Below are 23,428 nucleotides of genomic sequence, written 5' to 3'. Positions count from 1 at the left end.
CATTAACGATTCCAATGTGGTAAGGGCAAAGAAAAGAATTACGTGTGATACGTGGTGCACATCATCAGTCATCATGAGCGTCTCTGTCAGACCGATAGATTGCTCGCATAATCATTGACGTACAGATTAGCTGGTTTGTATATAGACATACAAAGTTCGAGAATAGCCGCTTTTCACTCGGGGGAGCCGAGGATAGAAATTATCATTCAAAATCCATCGCAATAATGGCCACTTAATATTTAGCGTTTTAATCTACTCAGTATATCTTCTTTCATTGCAGTTTATCCTGAAATTTTCGAGGCTCCCATGTCCTCCCCATTAAGTGTCGTCTTTACATATATTATAAAAACATCTATTTATGAATATTTTTGGTCAGCAGAGTTCAACAAGCACACATACCATGCCACTCAATGCGCATGAAATTAAACGAGATGCGAGACAGCGTCAAGACAACATTATAATATAGGGTGTATACCATCCGTGTATAAATGGCATCTGTTAGTGACTAAGCGTGTTCTTTGATATTCGGATACAGTTTGCAGAACTCAAGGCCACAATTACCGCTTTATTTCCAGGAGATGATTTGAACACTACATTCCCTATAACATTTTATACGTCTGTACATTCAGCAAAATACTCGGCGAACATTGCCATTGGTGAGTGTTTGTGGACGTACTCTGTGCAACGTTGCGTCATGACACAGTGATCTCTACCAAAGCACTAGCAAAACACAATTATGGAAACAGAGAAAACTCAAAATACCTGAAGACGGAAATATACAACACATATTATGGTCCACGTTCAGTCCAAACTTTCAGATCTATCGCATATATTAAAGCACACATAGCTATAGCGGAAATAAATTGAAAAAAAAGTCTAACGCTTCGCATTGAGCAATGCGGGGAAGTCCACAGTTCTTTGTGTCTCTCCAACAATCTCTAGCACGTCTATAGAACCTTAAAAAAATAACAAAAAACCCAAACACCGAGATACGCCGAGAAAAATTCTGCTTGGGAGGCAGAATTATGCAAGGGACAAGGAAAACAAAATAGATATAAAGAGCTTAATGCTATCAACAAATGCATGACAAAAAAAACCCTCGATAAACAAAATAGACAAAACTAGTACAAAGTAAAATAGATCAAAACAGACAAGAATAGAAATGATGAAAGAGGAACGCACAAACCTAAAGTTACTGAATTGGCGCTTCATTAATACTCGATATAGTTTATCCGCCGGACCTCAGAACACACAGACACAGACACAGACACACACACACACACACACACACACACACACACACACACACACACATATATATATATATATATATATATATAATGTATATAGAGAGAAAGAGAGAGATAGAGTACACAGATATAAAGAGCGTTCCATGCACTTTTTATTGTGTGGAAACTGACATTATCCTTAAAATCTTACGGGTTCATCAACAAACTGCCTTCGGCAAAAAGAAAATTTCAATTCAGCTTGAACAAGTTGAACATCTCAATCTCACACATGCCTTACTCACTCTGACACGTATAATATTAATAGACAGTAAACCAAAATACAACTACAACTAGAACATGGATTACGTATGTTTGTGTGTGCGTGTGTAAGGGTGTGTGTGTGTGTGTGTGTGTGGTCGAAGATGGAATCACCTTCTCCGGTATAGAAACATATGCATTCATATATCTATTAAAAACAATCAATATGGGGGGGGGGGCAGATGAGGAGAGAGAGAGGGGTGGGGTGGGGAGGAGGAGAGTGAGGGATAGAGGAAAAACATGCCATCTTAGAAAGTTGACTCACCCAATCAACGCCAACGGAGTGCACTGGTGTTCCAACCATTATGACATAATAATCCAAGAAGAAGATGACTAGACAACAATCGGGGAATTTTGAATGGCAATTTCACTAAATACCGACGTTGGTCTACCATCAAAACCTGTCTTACTCTGGCAAATGCTACAGCACAAGTGACGCATAAGCAAAGATGTAAAACGTCGGCTAGTACATATATGGGGAATCCCCGCTATCTACATTTTTCTTATTTTGTTTTTTTTTTATTGGGTTTTTGCCGTTCCCGGTTCCCTCGTTTGTAGTACATGTACCTCGGGTTATTTCCAGCATCTTGCTCAATTTTTGAACAATGTATGTATCTACAATGTTGTATAGATTTTTATACGCAAAGAGAAACGTGGTATTATCTTAGCACTTGCTAGACATTAAAATGGAATACACTTCGTATCATAATGATTTTGGTACATGATGCGCAGCATATGCTAGCATGTCATCATAAGGCAGAAAACGGGGATTCCCCGCTTCGGCCGACAACGAAGCCGAGCCGGGCCATAGCCGCGCCGCGCCGCGCGCGTTTGCGCGTGAGAGCTTAAACTCTGTACCACATGCGATTTTCATTCATGAGCCATGGTATACCAGCCTCAACCAGCGCATTCCTCCTACATACTGGTTAAAACCATGCAGGGACGGACGTGAGAAGAATCTCTTCCCATCTCCCTGCTAAAACGGTTACAGCTCCCGAATGTTCGTTATTCCGAAGGCTCATTCAGTCCGAAGATTAGTTATCCCGAAGGTTCGTTTTTGCGAATTTCATTTTCGGATTAACAAATCTTCGGAATAACGAACCTTCGGAATAACGCCACAAATGTTCGGATTAACGAACCCTTTTTCAATTTCGGATTAACGAACCTCTAGGTATAGGGAATTTGTGTGTTTCGGATTAACGAACCTTCGGAATAACGAACCTTCGGAATATCGAACCTTCGGAATAACGAACAGCACCCGCTAAAACCAACCAGGATACCAACATTCAAATTCAGCTGGTCACTTCGATTATCACTGCTAATCGTCCATTGGCCGTCAGAATGCTATGTACTATGATAACCGTCGAATACAGTTTTGCTGACTGTGATGGTAATATTATATAGTGAAAATAACTGGGGATAATTCAAGTTGGAAGTCACGGAATTCGGAAGGGTCTCCAAAGGCACTTTCCCTGGCGCTTGCCTGGGGTTTTTATCGCTGGCGACGTGACAACTTCCGTTCACCTTTCCGACACTTATGCTGCGGCGTGATGGCTTTTGAGCATGACTACCTCGACAGATCTATATCAAAAGAAACTTGATTAATATTTTGCTCACTGCTTTAGCAATCTTTTGCCCTATGTCCTTGAGGTATTTTGCGTAAAATCTAATCAATAGACCCTCCATATAGCACTTGACCATGCGGGCATACAGGGGGAAATTCATGTGACTCTTTTTCTTATTCTGAGAAAGAGATCTTAGAGGAGTGGACAGACTCAAGACAGACAAAAACCTGAAAACAGAATGCATCAGGCATCCGAGGGCGATCGAGGCATATAACTGCAACAGAACTACCTGTAATATACACTTGTATTATGCAACGGATAATACTTGCAATAGGTCTCGAATGAAGCAAATATTTAGACAAACATATTATAAAACTTTCCAAGATAACATAGGCGGGTTCCAATAAGCAACTGAACTATGGCACCAAACAAGAGAATATGCTCATCTGAGCAGCGCATTTCCTCGAAATGGTATAAATTGCTCGGGGCAAACTCTTTGATCTTGAGATCAGGGTTTGCCCCTTGGGCAACATCCTCCTATAATTTGGGACACCTCGGCAGCGCGCGATCGCTCTCTTTCCTTTTGAGGCGCCATCACCATGAATTTTGCACATGCAAACTGTAATCCCTCCTGGGTAAGGTTAATTTGGTCTAAAACGCGGCTTTGAAGAGATGAAAATGTCAAAAAACAAACAAACAAAACAATCTGTGCATTTAGAGAGATTGTGCCAGTGGCGTAACTTGGGCGTACATCCGCCCAATATACCAATATGGTAATTCAAAGGTTAGTAAACTGCTTTTGAAATCGACATGAAAGGGTGATCAAGAAATAAGATATTTTTCTAAGATTTCTTTTAACCATAATTAAAGAGGTACATAGTAGTGTGAAACATTGTTCAAAAAGCCCGGAGCCGACAAAAGATTGTGATTCAGTGTGATTCCAGGTTGGCATTCTGAAAATAAGCAGGATGTGCGCAGTGTACTCGGTACATCCGAACGGCAAAAAGAGTCGCTGCAACGTTGCGCAATGTGATGTAGAATGTACACCTTTGTGTACCTTACGCTTCGTTATATCAAAGCTAGATCATTGACTTTGCAGTGTTGCTTTACATACTAGTCTATATCAAAATGCCTTGCATTGCCAATAATAAAAATTGACCTGGGCGACTTCCTAACTTTTCCACGTATATAAAACACACACACACACACAAACACAAATAGGGGATGCTCTTAAGTGCAGATTTTGGCCATCTTTCCCCCGCTTGGTCACTTCGACGCCCGGCCCCTCGCTGGTACATACCTCCCCCAATCATGAGCTTCACCGACACCCTTGACAACCAATGGCGGATCCAGGAGGGGGGACGCACCGGGCGCCCCCTCCCCCTCTTAATTTCCAAAGCGGAAAAATATAGCTACAAACGGCAATTTTTGGACAGTAAAATGTCAAAATTTTCAAGCTCGCTCGCTTCGCTCGCTCGCATGTAATCGTTATGTCATTTTCCTGATGTTGCTGCCAGTAGGCCTATTGCCAGCAGTTGCGCCCGGTGCGCCCCCCCCTTAACTTCCAAATTGAAAAAAAAAAAAAAAAAATATTGCTACAAACGGGAGTTGGGGGACTGTAAAATGTCAAAATTTTCAAGCTCGCTTGATTCGCTCGTTATGCCATTCTCCTGATGTTGCTGCCAGTAGGCCTAATTGCCGGCAGTTGCGCTCGGTGCGCCCCCCTTAATTTCCAAATTGAAAAAAATATTGCTACAAACGGGAGTTGGGGAACTGTAAAATGTCAAAATTTTCAAGCTCTCTTGATTCGCTCGTTATGCCATTCTCCTGATGTTGCTGCCGGTAATTAATAATAATAATAAGGTCTTATTTATCCAGGGTAGCCTCTTCAGCTTCAGTGTTACCACTGCCCTACCAGAGGACCCTGCCATTATTATTACCCTAGCATTGCCAGGTATCCATTTATACACCTGGGTGGAGAGGGACACAGTGGGTTAAAACATCTTGTCCAGCAGTTGCGCCCGGTGCGCTCCCCCCTTAATTTCCAAAGCGAAAAATATAGCTACAAACGGCAATTTTGGGACTGTAAAATGTCAAAATTTTCAAGCTCGCTCGCTTCGCTCACTCACATTTATAATCGTTATGCCATTCTCCTGATGTTGCTGCCAGTAATTGCCAGCAGTTGCGCACGGTGCGCCCCCTTACTTTCCAAAGCGAAAAGATGTAGCTACAAATGGCAGTTCTGGGACAGTAAAATGTCAAAATTTTCAAACTCGCTCGCTTCGCTCGCTCGCATGTAATCGTTATGCCATTCTCCTGATGTTACTGCCAGTAATTGCCAGCAGTTGCGCTCGGTGCGCCCCCTTGATTTCCAAAGCGACAAAATATAGCAAGAAACGGCAGTTTTTGGACTGTAAAATGTCAAAATTTTCAAGCTCGCTCACTCCGTTCGCTCGCATGTAATCGTTATACCATTTCGATCCTGATGTTGCTGCCAGTAATTGCCAGCAGTTGCGCCCCGGTGCGCCACCCCCTTAAATTCCAAAGCGAAAAAATATAGCTACAAACGGCAGTTTGGGGACTGTAAAATGTCAAAATTTTCAAGCTCACTCGCTCCGCTCGCTAGCATTTAATTGTTATGCAATTCTCCTGAGGTTGCTGCCAGTATAAATTTGTCGTGTCACACCGTCATTCCATAATCCATGTAAGGAAACTTACAATGTTGCTCAATGACTTCGCTGTGGAATGTATCACATTCCGTTATGTATTTTAATCCCCATTAAGTTTGCAGACTGACAGCGCACGCAAACGCGCACATACACATACACATGCACGCACCCCTCAACATTACTTTTCCACTAGGTGCCCCCCCCCCCTATGTCTTGACCCACGGTACGCCACTGGATTGCGCCCTACCTTATCATAGGGAGGCACAATAGCCGTAGCACCACGCCATTTGTATGAACTATCATTCCCTCTCACATTGGTGATTCTTACTAAGTTTGTTCAAAACCCAGAAACCCGTCTTTAAGAAGGATGACCATGTCCAAATTGTGAAAACAAGCTAATTTGGGGTAGGCCCTATTTGTACCCATCCCTAGGGGGCTCCCAACGGGGCACAGCCTATTCATCTTTTCACACCGCCCTTCATGCCAAGTTGGGTCAAAATCCAGCCACCAGTTTTCAAAAGGAAAATGAAATGAATAAATATTATAGACACTAAAATAATATATGAATAATTAAGAAAAGTTGTTATTATGAATGACAGACACCAAATAACGCCAGACGCCAGACGGACAATGCAATACAGTATACTTGCGTTATAACAAAGTCTGATCGGGACCGGCACTTTTCTTTTGCTGAATCAAATTTCTTTTTCTGCCGAAAACACGCAAACCATGCGTGTGGGTATCTTGTTTCCTGAACAGTCAGTCAAAAGCTCAAAAGAAATGTTAAACGAGAAGCTATCTCATTAATTTCGTTTACATTTTACATTTGAGATAAAGCATGAAGTCGTCTATACTCTCATGCTCAGTTTGAAGACACATTATGTACGAAATTTGATGGTTTAGGATTCGGTCACAGTTCGTTAATCCGAAGATTTGTAATTCCCCAAGACTCGTTCTTCCGAAATTTCGTTAATCCGAACTGAAGTAAGGTTCGTTATACCGAGGATTCGTTGATGCGAAAATGAAATAAGATCGTTTATTACAAAGGTTCGTTCTCACGTCGGTTCGTTATTCCGAAAGTGAAATAAGGTTCGTTATTTCGAAGGTTAGATAATCCAAAAATTTGTTTGTTATTGCAAAGATTCAATTATCCAAAAACGAGAGGTTTGAAATTCCAAATGTTTGTTAGTATACTCGTCTCTTTTTTTTTTTTTTATTCACTTTCGGATTAAAGAACCTATGGTAGTACGTGATTTCATTTTCCGATTACAAAATTTTCGGATTTATGCCATTTTCGGATTAACGAACGTTCGGAATAACACCAGAAATGTTCGTAATAATGAACGCTATTTCACTTTCCAAATTAACGAACATCTAGGTATACATAAGGTATTCGTGTGTTCCGGAAAGCGAACTAAATAACCAACTTCGTTTAATTTCGGCTAAACATAATAATGTAAATTTTCATTGGAAATTGTGCTTACACAGGAAGCGAACACATACACGTTCTTTAAATTATTGTTCTATAAAATATTATTTCGTAAGCGATCTGCATTTTGATATAACGGGAAAATTCCTTCTGTTTCTTTCTTTGTCAATGGCGCTCGGAAATGACTTTGTTATAACGAGAACTCGTTATAACCGTTTTCGTTGTACATGTGACTTTAGCGTCATAATTTTGGGACCTGAATTTTTCCTTCGTTGCGACAAAATGTTGTTATAAAGCTGATTTCATCCTGTGATATTTTATCTTGAATGAGAGAAGTAAAATACAAATAACACATCATAGAAACATCAAGGAAGCAGAAATCACAGAAAAAGTAAACAAATGTTCAAATTGTATGACTGCTGTTAGCAATCAGACGGACATTCATGTCAATTTATTTAGCACCTTTGTACATACATCCCTCTTTCCCAATACAGCTGTAGCACAATTAGAAATATACTCTACATCTCACTGCAGTGAGGAGAAATGCTAAAACAGTCTTTCTGGGAAGGTTCACGGAAATACAATATCCTCCCTTCATTAAAAATTTTGCACCAAGCTAACATAGCATTACAAATATTCATATCTCATAATACATTGTTAAATAACAAAAGTTCACAAATAGACTATAATCCCACCAATGAAGATTGACCACAAAGAAGTAGCATTTGATGCTCAAGGATTAAACACAATGAAACAAAAAAAGAACGGGTAGCTCACAAAAGTTTACAAAGTTAATGATTGCTGATACCACACAAAAATTTATATCTGATATGTAATATGCATCTTATCTAATAAATTGCATAGCATGATTATACAAAACAAAAATAAAAACAAAACAAAATCCCTCACACAATAGATAATTAAGATAAGCAAAGAAAAGAAATGATAAAATATCTAATCACGGTTTGCACAGATAATATCAGATTTAAATTTTTCACTAAAAAAAAATAGCAATGGTAATTGGTATGCCTCCGCCATAATGCATGATTTACCAAATAGGTCCAGAATACGTCTTGACAATGTGAGTAGACAGTTTCACAACATAATTGTTAAAAAAATTAGAATTACATCTTTGTCACAAATGTTTTAAGTTTTTACATGTACTTTCCTTGAACTAAGTTTAAAGTGAAAACATAGCTCTGGTAAGGGTTTGAGAACCCATCTTGCACCATTTCATATCTGCTTGCAATATATCAAAAGAGGCTACCAAGAAACTTACTTAGCTGACACGATTTGCTGGGATGACGAGTTGTTTTGGAGTACATGTATGTTGAGATCAATAATAAAAGTCACTACATCGACTACGTCTTACCTTTAATTTGAATGAATGGATAAATTGCTTAGAGAACAAGTTCAAGTTCAAGTTCAAGTTCAAATTTATTTCATATTTCCATTTTCTCAATGATGAGATTACAAAATTATTGACAACAAAACAAGAATACAAAATATATTTTGTATTCTGTCTTTATTTGTTACAAACTCAAAAAACTTCATCACTTCGGTGATCCCTCGCATTTATCCCCAAGTTGAATTATCCTTCGGGTTTATGCCAGGTTCAAGTGTGTGCGTGTGTGTCACACACAAACACACTGCTATAGCTTCTGACCACCCGAGCATTGAGAATTAAGGGTTTCTGGGACGAACACTGTACTAGGGCTTTCTATAGCTCAGTCGGTAGAGCACCGGTCTAGCAATCCGGAGGTCTCGGGTTCGACTCCCGATGGAATCCCATTTTCTTTGCTCACTTTTCCACTAATACAAAATATATATACAATCATGTCTTTTGATTGTAGAAGAAAAAGAAAAAGAAAATATACTTGACACAAATGTACATTGTCATATCGTGTGAAAATGTCACTAGTAAGTATAATAAATATGATGGGGCCAACATAAAAGCTTTAAAGCTTGTAAAACTGTAGGTTCGAGAGTTCATAGGCATATAATTTTACACGGAGAACGGATGTCTGTCTTGACCAACTAAAATTACACCAGTACAAAAAATCGATGAGTAATAAACTAATGAACAACATAGATATCGCACAAACCTGACTGCATACAAATCTCGCAGTGTTTGAAAAACAAAAATGCTATATCATTAAAAGATGTATCGGTACCATGAAATAACTTGAATAACTTGGTGCTGCGGACAAGGACAAAAGACTGGGAGCATAAAAAGGTTGCTAAAAGCTTGGCAGTGTGTATCCACTAAGTAATAACTGTTTTAATTTGCGTTTGAAGTTGAATAAAGATAAGGAAGAAGTGATATCTAAAGGGAGATCATTCCAATATATGGGTCCAGTAAATATAATTGTTTTCTTTGCAAAAATAGTGCGAGTACGGGGAAGGTGATAGGCGTCACTCTGGCGAGTGGGATAACAGTGGATAGAACGATTTCTTTTGAACATGTGAATAAAAACAGATGGTAATTCATTAGTTGTTAGTTTATACATGAAAATTCCGAGATTGTAATTAAATAGGTCTGAAATTTTCAGAATTCTGTTTTGATGGAAAAAACAATTGGTATGAGCAAAATATCCGGCGTGTTTTACGATTCTTATTGCACGCTTTTGAAAACGGAGAAGGGAATCTAGTAATGAGTGAATTGCATTTCCCCACGCCAAAATTCCATAATTAAAGTGTGGAGATATTAAACAAGAATATATACTCTGCAAAATATGAACAGGAAAGAAATGTTTGAGCTTATTCAAAATTCCAATATTTCTAGACAAAATTTTACTTACGAAGTAAGTATTCAGGGATTTGAGCATTTTCACTTGACCTTGACCCTTGCCCTTTTACCCCATGGCCAACAATCTATCCAATAATCACCAACTGGTAACATCCAATTTCATGACAATACTTTGAGCTACTTTCAAAATATGAGAAATTGTTACATTTTAACATTTTCAATTGACCTTTGACCCCATGGCCACAACATCTCCCTACAGCATCATTGCACTGTAATGCAAAAAGAATTTTAGCATTTTAACCCGATGTTGAACCTGATGCTGACCCCTGACCTTTGAAACCATGACCCCCCAATTCCCACGAAAATCACTGTCAGGCAGTACATGCATATGTACCAAGTTTCATGATGATACCCTGAGCCATTTCTCTAGGGATGGAGACAAAGTGAAATTTTAGTACTTTTACTTGCCCTTTGACCTTTGCCCTCATGACCCAAAACTTTTCCACAGAATCTTTATCTGGGAATACAAGTATACAGTAACTTTATGAGAGTGCATAGATATGGGGGAAATAGTGAAATTTTGATAATTTGACTTTGACCTTTGACCCTTGAGTTTTGACTCATCATCAAAAAAGGTCCCAACAGAATCACTGTCAGGCAACACATGCTTATGTACAAAGTTTAATGAAGGCACCCTGAGATTTTTTCCAGTTAAGGTGAAAAAAAAAGTGAAATTTTAGCACTTTCACTTGACCATTGACCCCATGACCCCAAAATTTCCTTAAATATAATTTACCATTTGCAGAAGAAACAAAAACCCAACATTAGTGCTTTAAAATAGTTCTAAAATGTGAGTTAGGGATAGAAACAGATACTGTAAAAATTTGAATCCACACAATCGATGTTAAGTATTGTTAAATACACAAAATGTGAACAATAGTTATATAAAAATGTTTCGAGACTAAACCGTCTACAGTCACGGTTTAATGAGAAAAATACTGATATCTCCTTATATTTTAGGCTTTATTGCAAAAATTCTATATAGTAGGATGTTTTGTGATACAACAGACCTACACATATGCATTGAATGTGATATCTTGAACATTTTTTAAATCACTGCTCCCAAAGGTAAACAGGACCTTTAAGAATTTTTATCATGTAATTCAAGTAGAAAATAATTTCAGGCATTGCATAGATATTTTACCGCTGACATTTAACCTTGAGCATGTGCACCCAAACATTGACAGGCACAACTCTGTCCACTCAAACATACATATGCCAAGTTTCATTAGGCTATCTCAAACAGTTTAATGTTATGCTGTCCACAGAATTCATTAAGGATAGACGGATAGACGGACAGCCTAAAAACACAATGCCTCCAGCAACACTTTGTGGCAGAGGCATTAAAAAAAAAAAAAAAAAAAAGATTTATGTCATAATTCTAAAACAAAATTTTGAGAAAAAGGACACATCCGCCAGAAAGTATAAAAACCCTAACTAACCAAGTTGACCCTGAATGCATACTTTCAGGTCTACAAGCAAATCGCCCCATCCTTCACCTCGTAAGTTCTGTACTGCAGGGTCGCACATACCCTTTCTGCAGCGAATATATGTATTGCATTTCAGTACTGATGAGTCACACATGTAAGGGATACATAGCAGTCAACATACAAATTCCTTCACAGCCACTGTCCCAGTCATGCCATCAATGATATTAAGAAAATTTGACTATCATCAACAGGAGGTTTATCAAGAGCTGCAATGAAAGTCTGCATCACGTACCTATAGAGAGAAATGATTTTAACTCTTTCTGTCCTACGAACTTTGCAAAAATGAATGCAACGCTACGGGGTACTTTGTGCCAATCAGCACTAAAAAGCACACAAAAGTTAAAAGTCAGCAAGCATATGACTGTGTAACGAACATTCCCAAACACAACTCCAGGAGCATACAATATTAAATGCAGGCAAATATGCAGAGTTTACATTGCATGAGCTGGACATATGAAGACTGGAGAGTAATATAATCCTTTGAATCAAATTTTTACATACCTAGAGAAACATGCATAAAACTTTCAAATAAACATAGATACATGTATACATACACTGTATTAACTACAGTGGACTCCCATTATAACGAAGTCCTCGGGGTCAGCATTTTTCTTTCGTCATATCAACATTTCGTTATAACAAAACAAATATAAATGGAAAATACATAGGGTGGATAATGTTGTGGCCTGAATTTTAACTTGGTTGTAACCAGAATTTTGTTATAACTGTGTTCGTTAAAACGGGAGTGCACTGTGTTCATTCATTCATTCATTGATAATTTGATAAGATCTCTTTGTTGGCATAAAATGTTGAAACAGGCAGGGGAGATCATAATTTAAAGGCAAGTTTTATACTTTTGGGCAATTCCACGGTATGTAGGACATGGGTGCCAAAATTTCAAAATTATATTTATTTCAAACAGCATACATTTTCAGACAATACTTGAGTTGAAGTTTTAAGAATCATTATGTTTTTCAATAAAAGCGGCCATTTTGATTTTCAAAAGGGCTGCCAAAATATGCCTATAACTCAGTGGTAAAAAGAGTGTATTGTCACATAACTTACTCTCTGTATATCCACTTTACTAGTAATCTAAACAACAATCTTTTATATGTATGCAGTTACCAGAGAAGTCTTTTACCACATGACAGAAAAAAAAAAAAGCCGATTACTTCAAAGAAATTGATAAAAACTTTTAATTAGTTTGACAATGATGGATGTAACGTCAGTTACCAAAAACAAGGAATTTTTAACTTTATTCATCAAAGAAAGGGAGCTGTATGATGTAACTTGGGATTTCTAATGTATGCCCATATGCCTTCCTTCTAATACCAGAAATAAGGATACTTGGCATACTGGAGAGTCAAAATGAACACTACAAAATGTGTAACGTCAGTTACCGAAACATCATACACCAGTATGTAACGTCAGTTACCATGACAGTAATTATAACTGAGGCAAAATTTTTGACTTTAGACCATTTCAGTACATCTGGAAAGTCAAAGGTTATCAACAAAGAGCAGCAATCCCTTTGATAGGGAATGATGTCATCACCATGGTATGTCCATGGATACCTTTTTTTGTTGGGCTTGAGCTTTTGATTTTCTATTAAACACAAGTTTTAAAAGGTTAAATCATCTGGAAGTTTAAGTTTACCTCATGCAATATATGCACTCCAATTACTACAGTACATTCACAGTCCTACGGGATGATAAAGCTACCAAAGTTTGTAGGCCTAATCAATGATGTGGTTGCATGGTAACCACCTTTTCTATAAAAAAAAAAAAGAAAAAAAAAAGCTTGTGTACAGCTGTATACCAAAAGTTGTATACTCTTTACTAATGATTGCTTTTGCTAGCATTTTTTTTTTTCTTGAAGCTTAGTGAAGTTTCCACCTCAAGGCAAATGCACAAACAGATATGATTCTTCGCTTGCACTTAAATGTGTGGTTTAGTTAATGTGGCACATCTTGGATTATGGTACATGAGGCATGTACTGTCATTTTGAAACTAAACACTGATGTTGCTCAACGTTTAACACTGATGTTGCTCAAAGTGAGAGGTGATTCTTGGGGAAAAAAATTGTTCATATTTGTTGATTACTTTATTTCATTCATGCAGGGACATTTTGTAATACATGATAATTATGAACAGGAAGATTGGTTTATATTGATCTTAGAATTCTTTCGTTGCAAAGTCCTATTTCTTGGTATCTGGGATGTATTTGCAAGCCTTGATATATCATTGAAAAGGAAAAGAAAAACAGTTATATTACTTCAAGCAAGGAATAAACCAATAATGCTCTTTTGACCAAAAAAGCATAATGTTTCTTCTTCACAGAAAAATATTAAAAGTGCAACACTTTTCATCTAAATCAATTGATGATGGAGATCATTTTTTTTTTTAATATTTGTGGCCCTAACAATGACTTGAAGGAGAAGGAGTAAAATAAAGAAATTATAGAAGAACAAATATATGACAGTAGAATTTATAGATATTAATGCATACTTATGAGTTGATATTTGTAAGTGTTTTTCCCCATGACCTGATTTTTTTTGCACACTGAAATATCTGTGTTTTGTGTATTACTGCAGGGTATTATAGGTGGGGCACTCTAGATAGAAACTTTCCTGTTCATAAAAAACAAAACAAAAACAAAAACCCTTAGTTATGTCAATATATTCATACTTGGAACTGCTGATTCCAAATGGCTCTGTGTAATCATAACTGTTGAATAAGGATTCAATCTTAAGACAAATGTCAAAAAAATATCCTCTGTTGCATTTACATTATTTTTGCCCAACTGTGCTATGGCATGGGGGGAGGGGGGGGGGGGGCTTGCCCCCTAAGAGCCCCACCCCATTTGTGTCTTTATATTTTGTTTTAATTTGTTGCTAAGTAATTGCCTGGGATTGTTATTGGCATACTGCAGCAGTCATAACCTGTTAAATAAATTAGTTCTCTGTAAACCCCATAGCAAAAGTATGTGTAATGTCAGTTACGTAACGTCAGTTACTGACATGTTTACCTTTAAGTTTTCATAGAACACAAAGAAAATGAACTAATGTTTCATTTCGTTTGTGTATTTGTAATTGATGAACCAAGGTGCGATCCCATATCAAACAAATCACTCTGAAAGGTCAGAATTATAAAATATCACAAAACTATTCCCAATCATGACTTTGCATGTGTAAACCCTATGGCAAATGTAAGCGTAACGTCATTTACGTAACGTCAGTTACCGTCATGCCTTCATTGAAATTGGCATGGTGCTAAAAGGAAATATCTAAAGTGCACATTATTTTGCACACCTGTTCCTAAGAACCTAGGTGTATTGCCATATTAAACACATGAAGGCTGGAAGTCAGGGACATGAGATATTTCCATTTAAATCTACACCATAATTTCCCATGTCCTTTTTCCGTAACGTCAGTTACCGACACATTTTCACTTGCTATGTGAAAAGAAATGCAGTTTGAGAGAAAAACTTTCCACCTATTTCTTCATTCTCATGAACTCATTAGTCAATGCTAATTGCAAGCTACAGGTGCTTTCATTCACAAAACTACAATGTAAACAATTTCATGAAAATCCTTACGCGTAACGTCAGTTACCGTGGAATTGCCCTTTTGTCAAGTGACATGATGATCTTTGGGTGGCAGGTTTGCCGTCACCCCAAGACAGAGACGGAAGCCTGTGTAGGTACATGGTTCAAAGACCCCACAGGATTTCTCTCACAGCTGGCACTGGTTGCCGACACGTTTTGCCATCTGACCCGATCCTCTCTTTTCATGCAGGTACTGGACCTTGCTCCTGAAGTCATCGATGTTGACATAACAGCCCTGGATGGAGAAACAAAGAAGAGGAGGGACTCTTGGGGGAAAATTGATATATAAAAACAGGAAGACAAGCGTTAGATACTAGGGGTGGTATTCTGAAATCCTTCCAAAGAAGATTTTTCTTCATAAGTCAGGATTTTTTCCTGAATGGTATTCTGAAATCTCCATTAGTTTCTTCCTAAATTGTTTTCTAAAGTTAGGAAGAAACTAAGGCATATATGCAAATAAGGATGAATCATGAGAAGATATGCACAATTCTGACTTAGGAAGAAGTTGGTATTTTAGAATGCACTTAGGAAAGAATTTTAGGAAGATTATTAGGAAAGCCCCAACCCTGTCCTAAGTACATGTATGTTATTAGATACTGTTTACACTGTAGCAAGATGCAAAACTTTGTGATGGACACTTGTCATAGACTGCGCACAATAAGCACTTTATATGTGTGAAATGGGCATGAAAAATAGGACATGCCAGCGCATAAAGCGTGAGCACGGACAACACATGTATTTAAACCTATAACATACATGTAATAATATACATGTACAATTGTGATTGGTTGGTTCCTTATGATACGACATTCAATATAGCTTATGAAAGAACATTGGGCGGGGATAAGAATGACCTAATTTGCATTAATATATCGCTGGCGTTTCATACTGGCATAAGGAAAATATCACTGGGTGGGGATATAAGGATGACCTAATTTGCATGTAAACAAGAAGTTCCTAGAAAGACATTTCAGAATACAGTACTAATTCTGTCTTTCCTAGGCACTTCCTAATTTTCTGACCTAGGAAGAAACTTAGGAAGATTTTCAGAATACCACCCTAGGTCCTTTCAGTGTGTGTGCGTGTGTGTGGGAGGGAGGGAGGGTTGTCAGTGATGTCTGATATTCATGTTGATGCTCTATCACCCTGCCCAATAATATAATTATTATTTGAGGAGAAAGAATTCATGCAGGAGTTTGTGAGAAGGTTCCTTTCTTGTAGTTCGTTGAATCAGCCTTTCATCACTGAAGCACTTTAAGCATCACTGAAGCACTTAGAAGAGAATACAGTTGAACCTCTATTATCCGGCCTCCCTTTATCCGGATCTCTCTATTATCCGGACGCAATCTCGCCGTGATTTTTTAATCTTTTTTTTGATAATTACGGGAGGAAACACACATGAATTACATATACTTGATACATTTCTTAATAAATATTTAGGTAAATCATCCCAAGAATTTATAAAAGAAAATGATTTCCGCTTGCAAACACGAACCTCTATTTTGGGGTCTGTTACTGAGTGTAACAATGAAAAGGTCGCAGTATACACATTACTACATGTGGTACTACAATGGGCTACATCAGTACATGTGTATGTGTATGTACCATAGAGCTCTATTATACGGTATGTACATGTATAAAGCATTGAGTCTCCCGTATCCGGCCAAATCCCTTATCCGGATGAGCCCCGGTCCTGACTTGTCCGGATACGAGAGGTACAACTGTATATCAACCATACAGCTATAATCACTCCAAACTTCAGTTGTGAGGCATAAATTACATTCAAACCAGCTCCCTGTTCAAACTAATTAAGCTTCATGGCAATTATATCTACCAGTTTCAGTGCACTTTGAATTCCCACTAGCTTGCAATGGCAACACAAAATATTGATTCTTGTGGCGAACAGAATGTTCAATGTTCAAGCACCTGATCACTTCAATCAAAATAAGTACCAGGTATCAGCTGCTGACTTGCAAATGCATCACTCACTGATATGAGCAGCTGGTAAGCAAAGATTAAGTAGCTCGTTCTCACACTCCACAGGGCAGGAAATGACTGGGGAATCCCCAATTCATCCAGGGTTGTTCATTGCAGGAACCATAAAACTATATGTGTGTGTGTGTGTGTGTGTGTGTGCGTGTGTGTATGCACGCATGCAAGCATGGGGGGGGGGGGGTGAGAAGGGAGAATCAAGGGTCAATTCAGGTACCATCCCTTCCCCCACAGGTTTTATTGCAATTGTTGGTGTGGATTAAGAATTAACAATAATGAGCCCAATTACCCTCACTGAATTTGTGAATTAATCAGCAGCAATGAAAAGAGAGATTAAAGCAATTACTGTAACCAACATGCATATCTGAAGGATAAAAAGGGTATAAAGAGGGAACGGTGATACACACAGTTAACTGGTCACCACACAGTGTGTCATTCAAGGTTTTATTTTTCACGTCATTGTAGGGGTGCTAGTATTAGCCTGGGAGGAAGACAAGTTTTAAAGCTGATTATGAAAAATATTGAGCATGTGTCAAAAAACAAGATAGAGGATGCCTCTGAAGTCATCAACTAGAAAGTAACATTTTGAGAAAATACATATATAATATAACTTTTATCAGAATAATCCAAAATATTACATTTAGTATGCAACAGATCAAATGATCGACAGTTTTAAAAATGCTACACCTTACTGTGAGAAGACTGGTAACAACAGACTGGGTGTGCCATGTACAACAACAGTGGCAATCACAATAGTCATGGAGTCAATGGGTTAATAAACAGATAAACATCAAAATATTGTTAAATGCACTGACGTGCTGTATAATGCTAAATCTTATCAATGAAACCTTTATCACTCACACACATCTTCAGGATTAAAGTCGCCCCTGTTCCATGCCTCATATTTCTGTCAATGCATACTATTCGCTCTCTTTGTAAATGCAATTCTAACTTGGGCAACAAAGAGAATGGGCTTGTGCCTGGAGACATTTTGTACCTTGAACAATCCTTTAATTTGGTCATCACCTTGAGGGCCCCCTTCCCTGGTATTCAGCAATGATCCCAAACACCCATTTTACTGTCGCTTAAACCTTCTTTCACCTTACTCCCATTTACATAGCCAAAGTACACTTTGTTGTGCTCACTACATATGTACTAATGCCATATTGTATCTGCTGTTAAGTTGTGTTCTTTATTCCCTACATTGCACATGCCCTTGAGGTTATCATTCAGGCTGTGATAGAGATTACATCCATCTGTTATAGCATTTTGCTGCTGAAGCTACATCAGTCGACCCAGTCTGGCACTGGCAAAGCAGAGATGCCACCATGAGTTCTTCATCCAATAACTCACAATATCTGGTACTTCTCCCTTCATTTATTTCATGCTGCAATACATTTTGGTTTTGTGATCAAGAAGATGTAGATGTCAAATGTCAAGTTTTCTTTCATCCCCCCCCCCGAAAAAAAAAAAAATGCCTAAAGTGTAACTTCATTTTGTAGTTAAATTGATTCCCTCATGTCAAATCTTAAGCACAATAGATTGTCAGGGCAATGCAAGCATTTAATCTAGGACATAACATACTGTAGGAGTGGAAATTTTTGAGGTGTAATTTTTTTTGTGCATATTTCACATGACATGAACTACTGTAAAAGTGGAAATTTTCACGGTGTTGAAACTTGCGCGCATTTTGCGTAACGAGAAGCTAGCGCGAAAATAAAAGCACGTGAATATTTTTGCATGCCATATGTTCCAGCACTTGTTGTCTTGATTCCGCGGAATTAAAAACACGCGAAAGTCTTCTGACACGGCCAAGCCCGAAAAATTAGTCGCGCGAAAATATCCACTTTTACAGTAGCGCAAAAATAAATCCAGGCTCATTTTATTTTTGCTTTATATTTATATATATATATATATATATATATATATATATATATATTTTATTTTTTTATTTATTTTTTTTTTTAAATCATTGCTCTCATGGTAAGTATACTACTTAACTGAGCTCTTATTTGCAATTTTCTTCATGTTCATGGTTTATTCCCTTGCCATAATTTCTGACTGTGTCTGCAAGTATTTGGTTATAACAGGACTTATTCTTATCACCAGTATCACAAGTCATTCGTACATCTCCACAGAATTCTATTATAAATGTGAACTTGTACATGGATGATGATTTACTTCAAGTCTTGCCTAAACATCTATTATCATCCATTATAAATGAATGATGAAGAAGCTAGGATCAGCAAATCAAGAAGAAAACACTTGTATTGTATCTAGAACTATTGCATTTCAGTGTATTTTTCTGCCAGAAGTTGCACTTGGTAAGCAAGGCATTAAATGGAAATCGATTGTTCTTTCTCTTTAAAAGCATTACAGTCCATATTGATACTCAATATGCTGCAATTCAGACAGGATAAGCATGATTTGATTGTACTGTACTACACCTATTACACTTCTCTCAAGCTCCCTCTCCTAAAAAGGGGGAAAAGAAATGAGAAAATGCAATAGCATAAGATAGATAGATTGCTATAAATCATAACCACTCTATGGCCACTTTGACAAGGCACAATATACAGCGTTTTGCTGGGCTGAAATGTAACAGCCAATTACAAGCATTTGAGTACCTAGGCTGAGCTAAGAGCACATGTGGCTTTTGATTTATTTATTTATTTATTTGTTTATTCAGTCTTTTTTCAACAGGGTAGCCCCATCAGTAGGCAAGTACTGTTCTTACTGGGGGCCCTGCACAAACAAACATTACAGTTGACAAGACAGAGACATATACATCAAATACAACACACTGTATGTGGACAGGTACAATTCTTCCACTGAGTCCCCTACATACAGTCACACAATAACTATACACTGACAATTACACGTTTACTAGTCAAACAAGCGATAATAACATGGTGATGGGCCTATTAAAACTTTCACTGAGAGTGATAAATACCCCCACCCAAAGCGGGAAGAAATGAACCCAACCAGCAACCATCTTATTATATTCTTGCTGATAACAAACTTATGAACATAATAATATGTTACTCAACATAAAATAAGAATACGAATACACTGCCCAATGGCATTCACATATACAGCTGTATATCATATCTCTTATCTCTTGTCTAATGCCCAAAATCTGAGAAAAATAAATATATCGACAATTTCTGTGTTTGTCAGTGAAAACGCTGTTGCCATGGTAACACAATGTATAACATGAAAAAAAAAAATCTACACAACTATGATATCATGAGATCATATCATATCCCAAATTTCAAATCCAATACTCAAAAACTAAAAAAAAAAAAGGCAGTATTATTCTATAATTTTCATTCAAATGATGTTGTTAACATGGCAACGCACTTTTCAACTACATATATAACATAAGAAAAATTCAAACATCTAAATCATATAATGATCACATATGCCAGATTTCAAACCAAATACTCCAAATCCATATTTTTTAACATGATTTTTCATTAAAAATGTACTGTTACCATGGCAACACATTGTGCAACAGTTAACCAGAAAGCCTATCTCATCTAATGGCAATGTGAATGACCTTCAAAACAGAGAAAGGAAAAAAAAAAGAGAGAAAAGAAGAGTAAAGAAAAGAAAAGAAAAGAAAAGAAAAGAAAAGAAAAGAAAAGAAAAGAAAAGAAAAGAAAAGAAAAACAAAACCTGTCACCACAGCACATACTCTCCGACAACCACCAAAGGTGGGCAAATACTAGCAAATACTACATTGTATAATAAATGTTGTCTTTTAATGTAGTTCCTAAAGTCAGTTATTCCAAATCATAAACCAACTTACATTTTGGCAACTTTACAAAGACTATGAAATTTTATTTACTTCTTCCTATTAGAACAAAAGAAGATCATAATAATACATGTATGTTCATACAAATAAAGATGGAAAAAGAAGAAAGAGTGTATGTCACTGGTCTCACACCACCTCATGAGCTAAATGCCCCAAGTTGGCATTTTATGCAGTTTCGGTCTTTGCAAATTTTATTCCATAAACATCTCAAGCAGATCTAGAATACAGTATACCTGGTTAACATTTGCTCTCAGAAAGTGTTTTTCATTCTCATAGAACTTTTGAGGCTTTGAAAAGGTGACACATGCAACAACAACAACAACAACAAACTATCATGCAGCCAATGGCCTGCTATTAAATCAAAACATAACAAGCATGATTACAGTGGCCTACCTGTAACAGTCTGGTCCCGCCATTCAGTTCAAATTGGGTGCGGCCATGAAGGATCCTCCTGTTATTGAAGATCACACAATCACCTTCTTGCAGTCTGCATGAGACCTGGTACAAAAAGAACGGACAAAGGCAGCAGTCAACAAAAGACTTAGCTTAAAGACGTGAGACTCCAAAATAATTTACACATGCACAGCAAAAACAGAAAATATTCAAGTGCAGTACCTTTAGAAAATAGGTACCTCTTTGCTTTCAAAGGAAATATTCCCATGTGTGGTACCAATCCCTTTGAATAAATAGGGTTGCCAAGGAAACACCATGAAACAATGTTTCTGTATTCTTCACACAACCAAGTGTATGATTACCACAGAAACATAAGCCCCTAGTTCCTATCATTGTACAGTAAGCAAATAATCAACGTTGGGGAAGGTGATGGGACAAACTATCACTTCCGAGGCGATCTAGATGTAGCTATCTTTCCGAAGCGCAGCTGAGGAAAGATAGCGTATACATTCAGATCGCCGAGGAAGTGATAGTTTGTCTCTTTGCCTGAAACTAAAAGTTGATTATTTGCTTTATATTCCACATCTAGGGTCCTAGAAATTCCCATTTTATTCCACATCTGAAACAGTTTTAGCTGTCTTTAGGTATCCTTAGGGCTTAGGCTACGTGTGTGCGTAGATGACAAAACAATGAATTTGCTGCGCGCACCACGCGGCACTGAAGTGAAAGTGCGTACGTTGCACTGTGTACTATCAAGTGACCAAGGTCACATGATAGTCCACAGTGCAACACACTTTTATTTTGTGCATACTCATCTCGCGTTAAGACCAAAGATTGTAGATAACAAGATAGGAAGGCGCGCGATAAAAATGGACACAAAATGGCTACCCTACATGACGATACAAAAGACAGCTAAGTACAAACTCAGTACACCTAGAAACATCATTCGTTTTGAAAGGTAGTGGTATCTTTATTATCTTAAAAAGATTTAGAAATTATAGTCGTAGCTTTTTTTCGATTAAGGGGATTATTTTGAAGAACAAGATTTTAAAATTATAAGGATTATTTTGTGGGGGTAAAAATTTGGCAACAACATGATCTCACAATCAAAGACACTTGATAAACAACAACTTCAAAGACAGCGCGTCTCAGGCAAGGACGCACATCACCTGAAACGCACTGTCTGAATGATGTTGTTTATCAAGCGTCAAGACAGTGCGTCTCAGGTGATGTGCGTAATACGCTTGAGGACCGCGCGCTGTCCATTTGTTTTGTATAGGATTAGCGCGCACTTTCCTGTCTTATCAGTTAAGTGTCTTTGGTTAAGACTGTATGGACTGCCAGAGATCAGCAAAACAAACAGCAGTCTTTATAGATGACAAAAACAATGAATTTGCTGTGCGCACCGCGCGACACTGAAGGGAAATAGCGTTGCACTGTGTACTATCAAGTGACCTAGTTCTTCTCAGGTGGTGTAATGGGCAAAACTACGCTTCATCACGTGATCAGCTCTTGACCAATCCTATAGCAAGATTCTTAGTATGTGGAATATAATAGTGGATATTCTTTGCCTAAGAGAAGGAATCTTGAAAGCAAGCAATGTCTTTTTTTAGTACTTGACTAAGGCAGCACTTGCTGGCCTTGGTCTAGCTGAATAACTTGAGAATTCAAACCAAGTTTGAATGAAATTTATTGTCCCCCTTCATACTGATGGAAGAAAAAACTAGAAATGTCACTATGGCGACTGGTATGCCTCCGCCATAATGCATGATTCTCCTAATAGGTCTATAGTACATGTGGACAATGTGTGATTACATTTTCACAAAATTGGCAAAACATTAAAATGACAAGTTTGTCACAAATGTGTTGAATGTTCACCTTCCTTGACCTAGCTTTAATTGGATGAATAGGAGAGCATGTATTTGGGGATTCAAGAACTTTAACTTGACTTTGACCCATTCATATGTGTATGCTTTGAGTTATTTTCAAGGTATGGAGAAAAAGTGCAATTTCTGTATTGAACAGTAAATTGTTACCATTTTCATCTGGCCATTGACCCTAAAATTCATAAGATAATCACTGTCAGGCAGAACATGCATAAATATGTA

The 23,428-nt window shown here is 37.6% G+C and overlaps 2 protein-coding genes across 2 annotated transcripts in view; both read right to left on the bottom strand.

Moving 5' to 3' along the window:
- The window catches only part of LOC140228006 (TNF receptor-associated factor 3-like), a 40,311-nt gene extending 38,397 nt beyond the window's left edge, over positions 1-1,914 (bottom strand). The window contains exon 1 of the mRNA XM_072308404.1: positions 1,813-1,914. The gene's annotated coding sequence lies outside the window, so the exon portion shown is untranslated. The remainder of the gene's footprint in view (positions 1-1,812) is intronic.
- A 13,252-nt stretch (positions 1,915-15,166) lies between these two features.
- LOC140234683 (probable gamma-butyrobetaine dioxygenase) overlaps positions 15,167-23,428 on the bottom strand; it is a 116,993-nt gene continuing 108,731 nt past the window's right edge. Inside the window, exons 14-15 of the mRNA XM_072314721.1 lie at positions 21,321-21,425; positions 15,167-15,350 (exon numbers count right to left, since the gene is read on the bottom strand). Of these exons, the coding sequence (XP_072170822.1) occupies positions 15,243-15,350; positions 21,321-21,425 (213 nt within the window). The 3' untranslated portion in view covers positions 15,167-15,242. The remainder of the gene's footprint in view (positions 15,351-21,320; positions 21,426-23,428) is intronic.

Source organism: Diadema setosum, chromosome 1, assembly GCF_964275005.1.
Source record: "Diadema setosum chromosome 1, eeDiaSeto1, whole genome shotgun sequence".
NCBI lineage: Eukaryota > Metazoa > Echinodermata > Echinoidea > Diadematoida > Diadematidae > Diadema > Diadema setosum.
Note: the sequence above shows the minus strand (reverse complement) of the source record. Positions and strands in the feature narration are given on the sequence as shown.